The sequence below is a fragment of the Vicia villosa genome, unplaced genomic scaffold (genome assembly GCF_029867415.1).
Source record: "Vicia villosa cultivar HV-30 ecotype Madison, WI unplaced genomic scaffold, Vvil1.0 ctg.001193F_1_1, whole genome shotgun sequence".
Classification (NCBI taxonomy): Eukaryota; Viridiplantae; Streptophyta; class Magnoliopsida; order Fabales; family Fabaceae; genus Vicia; species Vicia villosa.
Window position 1 is genome coordinate 551,849 of NW_026705528.1, and position 11,455 is coordinate 563,303.

Sequence of the window (11,455 nt, forward strand, 5' to 3'; positions counted from 1 at the left end):
ACCTTTACCATAAATGTCTAGTTTTTGTACATGGCCTACTAATAGACTGAAAATTAAACAATCAATATGCAAAATTGTTACATCATTTTTTTATTGTTATACATTTTTTAAAATTATAAAGCTTATACCCTCTTGTTTTGTTTGTTATTGCTTTGGTTCTAAAACTCTTACGTGGCCTTTAAATTTAAATGATTTTATCAAGAATTTTTTATTAGTTTGTCAATAAAACTTCCATTCATTTTCCTCATATCTTTGTTGTGGTTGCAAAGACACAAGGGACAATTTGATGCAAATTTTATATTTGAATGTTTCTATAATTAAACATGAGTATGAGATATAGTCAAATCTGGTATATTTTTTCAATTTATTATTCTTTAGTTGCTACAACAATTCAATGTTCAATTTCATTTATACCCCCCCAATTTTGCAAGACTAAAAACGAATAATTTTTGTGCATTGTATCCAATGTTTTATAGATATTAAAGAAGATAATTTTTAATTGACTTTTATAAGTGTTCATACACTTTTTGTAAAAATTAATATTGTCCCTAAATTCTCGTAACTACACTTCCGGATGCACCAAAAAATATTCACATCTCATACTAAACTAAGACTTGGACTAAAATGAAGCTGAAAATTTTTGAAAATGTGGTTTCGTAGTTATTACGGAAGCATATCTCTAGAAAATTCTATGTTTTCTCAAACTATAAACGAATGTAGAAATGGGAAGAACAACATAAACTAATATTAATCATTGTTATGACATACATAAAATATTTAACATTATGTAGATAATCGTTAATATTAATCTAACATTACATTTAATCATCAAGAGATGGTTAAGAAAGTTTCACCGTCTTTAGAATATCTTTGGTCTATTTTGAAGCTTTTTCATCCACCTCGATCGAACCTTTAGTTTAGTAACATTGAAATATACTCCACACAATAGTGTATCTTCCCTTCATTGTTTATCAAGGGTAAAAGATAATCAAATTTCATAACTCTTCGATTGTTTAGGCATCACAATAGATTCTCTAGTGTGAATTTTAAATTGACAAGACATGTGATCTCTGTTAACCTAAATTCCTAAGTGGGGCTCATCGTTGAAGTATACAAATGAGAGATGCAAGTATTGAGACATTTTGCGATGATGTTTGCTAACAACACGAGGGAAACCCATATTTATACAAGTTTTAGATCAATATGAACCATAGAAACTCAATCTTGTCTCAAAAGATATTTTGAATATGTACTTACAGATTAAACCAGATTCATTTAGTAAATCACGTTAAAAAAGGTTTATATGAAAATGCAATTCTGAATTATCCATTGTTAGTATTTTTCCTAATAAAATGGGGGAGAGTTCGCAAGTATAGTTCCTTATTAACCCATCATAACAATTGTTCATACAAAGTGTAATTTCGGTTTATTGTTGATTGTAATATGAATGTTGAGGAATCAAACACATGTACTTTATCTTAAATTCCATATTGTTATCCTCCTTTTGCTGTGAAAAAAAAAAAAGGAATGTTGTTTTGAAGTACAATACTTGATTGAGTATGAAATGATGTTTTGGTAGGGTTTGAAGAAGAATGGTGGTATTGATCATGAGTGAAGAATACATGCAAGATGCAAGGTGATGTTTTATTCAATTTTCCGCTTGAAAAATCCAGAACTACACTTCTGATTTATTCGCTTAGTTGTCAAAACACTTTACTAGACTAGGAATTATACTAGAAAATATAGATTTTTTTTTGAAAATATACTATGTTAAATTTTATATTAGAATATTATTTATTATGAAATTTGTAGTTTGATCTATCAGTAACTCTTTCTATTTTCAATTTTACATTTTAGATGCATTTTTAGGGTATCATTTGTTAATATTTTATTAAAATATATTTTATATATGTAAAGTTTATATTTTAATTTAAGAATTAGATTATAATTCAAGAGTTTAATTTGAATAAATGAATCTATAAATATTCAAATAGAGGTGGTTCCAAGCATCCACAAAATGTTTATAAATAATGACATATTGAACTCTTGCTAGTTAAGATGTCACAATAAATCTTCAAAGCAAAATTTTAAATAATATTAGAAATGCTAATGATTGTCACAATTACACTTTTGAAGGAGTTTCATGACCGTCACAATACATTACAATGATTTGCAAAATATGCTTACGATATATAAAACCAATGCAACACCACACACACAAAAAACACTGCAAAACTTTTACGAAAATTTCAAATGAAAATTTTAATTAGGTATAAAATTTTGAGACACTACTATAAAAAACTCATTTAGTTTTAGATACGAAATGCATTTAATTTTCGGCTACAAAAGTGAGATAACGAATGACGTCATGAAAAGTGCAATTTTATTCTTTAGTTATTAAAAAATTGAGGAGTAAAGTTATTTGCACATGAGTTCGATCCTCAACAAATTTTGTCTCATTACGCAATACATTTCATGCATCATGACATTGCATCAAACTAATTTTGCCTTTTCAGGTTATTTCACAATCAAATGGATATTACCTTCTAGATATAGTGCAGGGACAGTCAAGACAACGATTTAATCCTGACACTCATTCAAGACAGAGATTTAGTTCTGATACTTAGTTCTGGATATTCTCTAGAGATAGTTCAGAAATGATCAAGATACATATTTAGTTCTGATGCTTAGTTTTGGTTATCCTCCAGAGATAATTCATAGATAATCAACGCAGAGATTTAGTTCTGATACTTAGTTCCAGATATTCTCCAGAGATAGTTCAGAGATGATCAAGATACGGATTTAGTTGTGATGCTTAGTTCTGGTTATGCTCCAGAGATAGTTCAAAGATAATCAACACAAAGATTTAGTTCTGATACTTAGTTCCGGATATTCTCTAGAGATAGTTCAGATATGATCAAGATACAAATTTAGTTCTGATGCTTAGTTCTGGTTATGCTCCAGAGATAGTTCAGAGATAATCAACACAGAGATTTAGTTCTGATACTTAGTTCCGGATATTCTCCGGAGATAGTTCAGAGATTATCAAGATACGACTTTAGTTTTGATGCTTAGTTCTGGTTAACCTCTAGAGATAGTTCATAGATGATCAAGATACAGATTTAGTTCTGATACTTAGTTTTGGATATTCTCCAGAGATAGTTTAGAGATAATCAAGAAACGAGGCAGATATAAACAAAGATTCATTCCGACTCTTCGCAATATAGCTACTGGGTATAGTTCGATACAGACTTATCCCGGTGTATGTATTTAAATATAGTCTAGTGTACGACCCACACTGACACTCCATAATACAGCTACTAGGTATAATTTGATACAGACTCATCCTAGTGTACGTCTTCAGATATAGTCTAGTGTACGACTCATTCGGATACTCATATCAAATACCAGATGGCATCTATAAGCCCATCTCTGACAGCACTCTGTCAACTTACTGGATGACATCTTTTAGCCCATTCAAGCAACCAACAACGCTACCTTCTGCGTCGGCGAGTGCAAATTTTAGGGCACTTAGGTGTTCAATCATCTTCCACCTTCAGATCACGATAGGCAAACAAGCCAATATACATCCTCAGGTTTAAGAAGATTGAACAGGGGCAGCTGTTGCACCCTTAAATTTCCCCTCACATATTCAAGACAATTTGGTTCAAGAAGTCTCCTCAACCACATAGGATTTCCAATTGCTCAAGACTGTACAAGGATTAGGCATACTTACACTCCTCCTAAGCAATAGGACTCAAACTAGGGTTTTTGATGTTTGTCAAGAAGATAGGACTTCTAAGACCTCAAGTGGACTTAATAGTATCCCATATGTCTCAAAGTATCCCCATGCCAAGTTTCAAGCCTCACAGTGCAAGATTGCTCGGTCAATGGATCAAATGGTCAATAGTCGACTGTACTAGGTCAATAGTCAACTATGGTCAATATACAGTCAAACTTCAAGATTTTTGGTAAACATCAATCATTTGAAGCCCTATCCATCATTTTATCAAGGGTTGATCATGATTCATCTTAAAACTCATCAAAATCAAAAGTTACTAAATTAGGGTTTTTGGTTACTTTTGAAGGAAAGTCAACCCAACTTTGATCAGGCATAACTTTCAGATACTTCATCAGGTTTTCCCCAACCAAAGCTCATTCTCAAGGAAATTTAATTCTATATAACTTTGATGTTGGGCACAAGTCCAAGATATGCTTCAATTAAAAGATAGGAGCCAAAACATTACAGGTCCTTCTAGAAGTCCACAAAAAGCCATTTTCGTCAGAGCCAATATCACCAAAATAAATTCTTCAAATGCAAAAAATGTTCCAAAGGGGGTTGTAGTAGACATCTTGAGCTTTCCAAAAAGTAAAAAAGCATCTCCATATGATAAAAATTGAGAGAGTTATGGTTGGTACCAGTTGGGTAAAATTTTGAAAAAGTATGAAACCCTAATTAAGCAATTTTAAACTTTTGAGTATTGGGCCGATAATGTTGAGTTGCCCACGTGATTACAAGCTTACAAGAGGCCCATGAACCAATTATTATTTATTTCTTGATTTTATTTCTTTTTTACTTGAATTTATTCATTTAAATTCAATTTAAATAAAAAAAATCATAAATTAAATGATAACAGATCATGTGAATCATTCTCCAAATATTTTGATCTATCCACAATCAATCCAAGGGTAGAAAATACGTGAGAAAAAGCTTGAAAATATAATGGTTCAAAAATAGAAGGTTTTGGTGCAAAATTAAATCAAATCCTTTTTCCAATCAAGCATTGATTCTTTCCTTAAGTTTCTAACCCAATGCTCTCCTCTATATACAACATCAGAACATCAAGGATCACGAAACCCTAGCCTCCTAAACACTAACCCTACTTCTAAAAAAACACAAAAACTAGGGCACGAGCAACTTTTATTTCCAGCAAGTTTCAATCACCTGTGATCATCCCAATAGCATCCTAAGGTCTTCAAGAATCGTCCCCGTCCATTTTTTGAAGGTTACAACCTCCCAGATCGCCATCTCCAAGTTTGCACCGGTGGTTGGAATTTTCTAATCCTTTAAACTTTCATATCGTACACCATAAATCATATTTGTGCATGCATTCATGTTTATATTCAAGTTCACAATCATTTGGATGCCTAGCTTGCAGGTTTTAGTTCCAGATTAAGGTTTCACCATTATTGAAGCTCTAAGCTTCAACGCTTTCGTTTTGACTGTTACCAACATTTTTAGACCAAAAGGATAGCACCATTGAAGGGGCTAGGGTTGTGAACCTCCGAAGAAGGTGGTGGTTTCCACCGCCTCCAGTGGGGCTGAAGCTTTGACCGTCGACGTGTCCAAAGCCAGCATTCCTATTGGTCTATTTTAAATATTTTTGACCCGCGTATTTTTGTTTCAATTTTGATGTTTTGTTAAATATATATTTATTGATAGTGGATCATAATCACAAAGCGCTACATGGACTGTTGGCAAAGGCTAGTGATTCAACCTGGGGTTCGTGAGTTTGAACCCAGGTTTTGCAACTTTTTTGCTTCTTTTTTTCTAGATCCCACACTTCCAGCTCATGCACGCCTACGGTACGCCTTCACGGTTGTGCCCTTAGATCTCCCCTGAAACCAGATCAGAAGATCAGAACGCGCGCCTACCATGGAGTATTGGAGTTCAACCACACCAAATCACACGCTTTGGATTCAATTTTCACTTTTGGGCTTAGCTTAATTTCGGGGCCATACATCCTCCTTTCAGATTACACCCCCAAGCCCATTTATTTTCTTTTATTATTTCTCTTTGATTTTATTTCTTTTCTTTTGATTTTTTTTACTGACTCTTGTTTTAATCACCATTTAATTAAAGTCAACCAAAAAAATAAAATCCACAACATAATCTAATTTTTTTAATGACTAATTTGTAAATCACCTTTTATTTAATCCTAATTAATATTTGATAAAAAAACATCAAAATTAGGATTTTGTAAAAAGATCTCATTTTTTCTTTTCAATTTGTTTTTAATTGGTTTAATTTGTATATAACTAAAAATAATTTTAATTAATTTTATTACTTAGGATTTACTTCTTTTAATTTATAAATAATTAGGATTTAGACTTTTAATTATTTAAAATCAATCATTAAAAATACAAAAATATATTAAATCAATTAATTTAATTCTTAGGGTTTATAAATTTAACTTAGACTTTTTAGGACTTGACTATTAAAATTGATTTAATTAATTGAAATTAGAGTTAATTAACCATTCGCAAATTTCCTCTTACTTTGTATATTTATCATTTTATTCCGCATTTTTAACAAATTATGTAACTGCTTATGGGATGTAATAGTTAATTAGGACTTTTATTTTCCACACTTTATTTTCTGCAAGGGTTTTTATGATTATGTATCTCTCCCAAAGCCTTGTAATAGTAATTAGGATTTATTTTTCCACATTTTAATTTTCTGTACATATTTGATTGCTAGTAATAGGATTGTATGGTAAGAGTAAAACTGGACATAGATAACCCTAGCTAATTCAAAGGTAACATAACTGAATCAACACACTTTCTCACACACTTACACCTTTAGGGTAACCTCTCTTGTTGCCTTTCGATTACATGGTCATGTCCCTCGAACGTAGGGATATCTTAAAAAAATTGTCTACGAATAAATCATCATAGTCCCTTCGATATAAAGATCATAGTCCCTCGATGACCCTTCGATGTTGCCTACGAAATATGATCTAGTCCCTCGAGTTGTCTACGAAAATGATGATAATCCCTTCGAACGCTAAGATATCCTTACAAGTTGCCTTCTATGACCATACGATGACCCTATGTCTGTCCCTTCACATCCAATGCATATGACTACTGTTCTGGGCCGACCCAATAAATCTAATTGGGCCAATCCAACCTCGGCCCAAGGCGCTTTGGACCACGCGTGGCAGCCTCCTCCAGACCGCTCCGGGCAGACGCCTAAGACAACCGGCCACGAGGCACACTCGTGCCCGGTAAACAGCCAGCCCACGCGTCACCAAAACCTCTGCCTCAGAGGACGGGGCCAATTTCGCATAAGGGCACCCCATAAATAGTCCTCTTATGATAGAGGGCAAGGTAATCTTTTCTTACCCCAAAAATTCTCTCACTTTGTTGTACCTTGTGGAACACACACTTACTTTGGCATCAGAGTGCCTTGCAGGTACAACCCCTTTTTCCCTCTCAACCGTTCGGAACTTCAAGCCTTCATTGTTGTTGCCCATCTAATCTGCTCGGTAAGATCAGTGGCGCCGTCTGTGGGAATATCCAGCTCCCCCGTTCCTCTTCTTGCACTTTCTTGATCCACTCTTGCCTCCTGTAAGGACCAAGGAACCAAAGCTCGAATCAACTTTCACTCATGGCTGGCAATAACGAAGACTCTTCTTCATTAGACGCTACGATACTCACCAAAAACGACATTTACATCGTCGTACCTCCATCCAGGAACACCGTCCCTCGCGACGGTGCCACTGCATCTCCCTCCCCAAGAGATCTCCAAGACGATGCACTCCAGCGTCTCGAGAATACATACGGGAAGGACAACCACGAAGAGATTCTGGGCAACCCTTTCCTCTCTAAAGGTCAGACTCCCCAAGACCAGACCATGACCACTGTTCTGGCCGCTCTTGCCTAGACCAACACGCTCATTCAGCAGAAAAACAACAGGATCGGGGCACTCGAGCAAAAACGCCGATCGAAGACTCCCCCCGGTCACAAGCACCACTCTCAATGCGACATGGTTCCCAAGAAACGCCTTCGGTCTCCCTCCCTAAGGGAGAACGCGGGTCCATACTCCAAGAAAGGGTCAGGCGATCGCCGCTTCCGACACCGGTCACAGTCCCCTCGACCAAAAAGAAGATCCCGGTCACCCCCGAAAAAGCACGACAATAACCGAAGGCGGCACAGGCAGAGTCGGAGCCGCTCTTCCACTCCTTCCGCCAGCGACGATGAAGAAGAGCGCATAGGCCCTCTGTCCCACTCAATCTTGGAAGCGCCCCTACTGGTCGGTCTTGAAAAACCCCCGCCGCTGGGCACATACGACGGGACCACTGATCCGGACGAACACATAGAGAACATCGACGCCCTTCTCGACTACAGAGGAGTGCCTGGTGCCATCAAATGTCGTTTGTTCCCTACCACCCTGCGCAAAGGAGCCATGACTTAGTATAAGAGTTTGCCCGATGAATCCATCACCTCATGGAAAGTGCTCGGGAAACTTTTTTCCAGACACTTCACGGCCTCTCGAAGACACCCCAAGTCAGAAGCCTCCTTGGAAGCCATCATCCAAGGAAAAGACGAGTCCTTACGGGCTTATATAAAAAGCTTCAACAAGGAAGCCGTGCAAGTATCCACAACTGCCCATATGAAGAAATTCTTGCTCGAGCGAGGCCTTCGACCATGCTTGGACTTCGCCAAAGCCGTCGGGATCGAAACACCGGCCACTCTGGACGAGTTCTTCCTCAAAGCCCAGGCATACATACAATATGAGGAAAAGGAGGCCGCTCATGCGGTACGCAACTCCAGGCAGGAAGAAAGCAGTAAAAACGGTCGCCAAGACGATTCCCGTTGGGGAACAGACAAAAAGAAAGACGACAAGGGCCGAGATCCCAAGGACTACAAGGCCCCAGCCGGGAAGTTCCGAGAATACACCCCGCTCAACGCTTCGAGGGAACGCATCTTAAATGAATGCGCGGACGCCAAATTTCAGACAGGCAAGATTCGCTTCCCTAAGACCGTGCATGCGCGACCGAACATGGACAAATCGAAGTTCTGCCGATTCCACAAAGGCCACGGGCATAACACCGAGGACTGCATCCACCTAAAGGATGCCATAGAAATATTAATCAGGGAGGGACACCTAAAGCAATACTCCAAGAAGCAAGAGGCCGCCAAAGAAGCCAAACCGATCACCGAGGAAAAGCCGGCAGAGGATACGTCCGCCATGCAAGTAGCCATGAGCATCACCAGGCCGGAAGACTTTTACCTCCCTGACTGGGTCAAATCGGCGACCGCCCTCTCTCCTCACAGCTCATGGGAAATGTTCCCCTCCGCCATGGTCGGATCCGTAAAACGAAAATTCGACGAACTACTCTCAGCCAGTTTGAGCAAAGCCGCTGCTCTCAACCAAGCCACAAGCAGCCCATCCTCTATATCTTTCTACAAAGAGGAACTGCCCGGCGGAGCGTCCAACGCGACCATCCCCCTCCTCATCCGGGCTCGGATGGCCAATTTTGACGTGCGACGCATTCTAGTCGATCAAGGGAGTTCAATGGACATCATGTACTCCAAACTGTTCAAAACACTGCAATTCAATGACAACCACCTTACCCCCTACGTGGGATCAGACCTACAAGGTTTCAACGGCAGCGTGACGAAACCATGGGGGTTCGTCGAGCTCATCGTTTCCATCGGATCGGAGGAAACCGCCAGGGCCATCAGGTCCAATTCCTGGTCATCGACTGCCCTTCGATCTACCAGTGCATCCTAGGACGCCCGACCCTGGCCGAACTGATCGCGGTCCCCTCGACCGTGCATCTCAAACTCAAATATTACATAACGAAAGGACATGTCGCGACACTCAAAGGCGACATCGAAGCAGCCAGAAGGTGCTTCGAAGCCTCCGTCAAAGGTCTGAGTTTGATAAAATCAGCCCTTCAAGACAATGCAGCGACCATTGCCATCTCTGAGCCCAACCTACCAATCCCGCGCATCGACACTGTTGACCTAGACAGCCGCTTCCTTAAAGAACCCGAACAGGGCGCCCACTCGGGGACATCTCAGGAGGGCCTCCGCCCAATCCCAGACGGTGATTTCGAGCTCGTAGTCCTCGGGGAAGATCCGACCAGAGGAGTCAAGATCGGAGCAGACTTACCGGAGCTCGCCAAAAGACAACTTAAAGCTTGCCTCCGCGAGAACGCTGACCTGTTCGCCTTGAGCGCAGCCGAGATGCCCGGACTCGGCCCAGAGGTGGCCTGCCATCACCTGACCATCGACCCCGCTTGCTAGGTCGTCGCCCAGCAGAGGAGAAATCAATCACCAGAGAAAACGGCCGCGGCCGAACTAGTTGTAAAAGACCTCCTAGAGGCCAAATTTATATCGGAGGCCAAATACACCACTTGGCTCTCCAACGTTGTACTTGTTAAAAAATCAAATGGAAAGTGGCGCATGTGCATTGACTACACTGATCTTAATAGGGCTTGCCCAAAAGATGCTTATCCTCTGCCCAATATAGACAAACTAGTTGATAATTCCGCCGGTTTTAAATTACTATCGTTTATGGATGCATATTCCGGGTATAACCAAATATCCATGTCTAAAACTGACAAGAAATACACGACCTTCATGACCGAATCGGGCAACTATTACTACAACGTAATGCCCTTCGGTCTAAAGAACGCCGACGCAACATATCAACGCATGATGAACAAAGTATTTCAGGCCGAAATTGGCGATATGCTCGAAGTTTACATGGACGACATGATCATCAAATCCCAAAGGGAAATTGATCATGCCGCCCATCTCAAAAAGGTCTTCGAGCAAGCCCGAAAATGCAAAATGAGGTTCAACCCCGAGAAATGCACATTCGGCGTCCGAGCAGGAAAATTCCTCGATTTCTACCTGACCGAAAGGGGAATCGAGGCAAATCCAGACAAATGCAGGGCCTTCTCGGACCTACCCACTTCGAACTCGAAGAAATCAATCCAAATGCTAAACGGCATGCTCACGTCTTTGTCCAGGTTCATGGCCAAATCTGCCCAGCATGCCCTGCCTCTATTTAAACTCTTACGAAAGGAAACCGCCTTCGAATGGACGGAGGAATGCGAGCGCGCGCTCTCCCATCTCAAGCAGGCTCTTTCGAGCCCACCAGTCTTATCCCGACCCGAAGCTGGAGAGACCTTGTATCTCTACCTCGCCGTGGCCGCCGAGGCCGTCAGTGCAGCTTTAGTACGAGAAACCCCGGAGGGCCAGAGACCCATTTACTTCACAAGCAAAGCGCTCCAAGGACCCGAAGTCAGATACCAACAGATCGAAAAAGTCGGACTCGCACTAGTGACCGCAGCGAGAAGACTCGGACACTACTTCCTGGCCCACACTATAATCGTGCGAACCGAGAAACCCATAAAATAATTGCTAGCACGTCCGGACATGGCCGGGAGGATGCTCCGCTGGTCGCTAGAACTCACAGAGTTTGACATAAAGTACAAAGGGAGAAAGGCCCTCAAAGCACAGGTCCTAGCAGACTTTGTGGCCAAAATGGCCTTCCCCGAGACAACAAACAATAATGCCCAAAAATAGACCCTGTACGTAGACGGGGCATCAAGCTCATTCGGGAGCGGGGCAGGTATTATCCTAGAAAGCGGGGAGGGAACTCTCATAGAGGTATCCCTCTCCCTCTCATTCCCAACATCCAACAATCAGGCCG

General features: G+C 40.2%; 1 protein-coding gene across 1 annotated transcript; it reads left to right on the top strand.

The window, feature by feature from the left end:
- Positions 1-8,395: 8,395 nt before the first annotated feature.
- Positions 8,396-9,520, top strand: LOC131633953 (uncharacterized). The gene has a single exon (XM_058904630.1). It carries the CDS (start codon positions 8,396-8,398, stop codon positions 9,518-9,520), a length of 1,125 nt encoding a protein of 374 aa, XP_058760613.1.
- Positions 9,521-11,455: the final 1,935 nt, after the last annotated feature.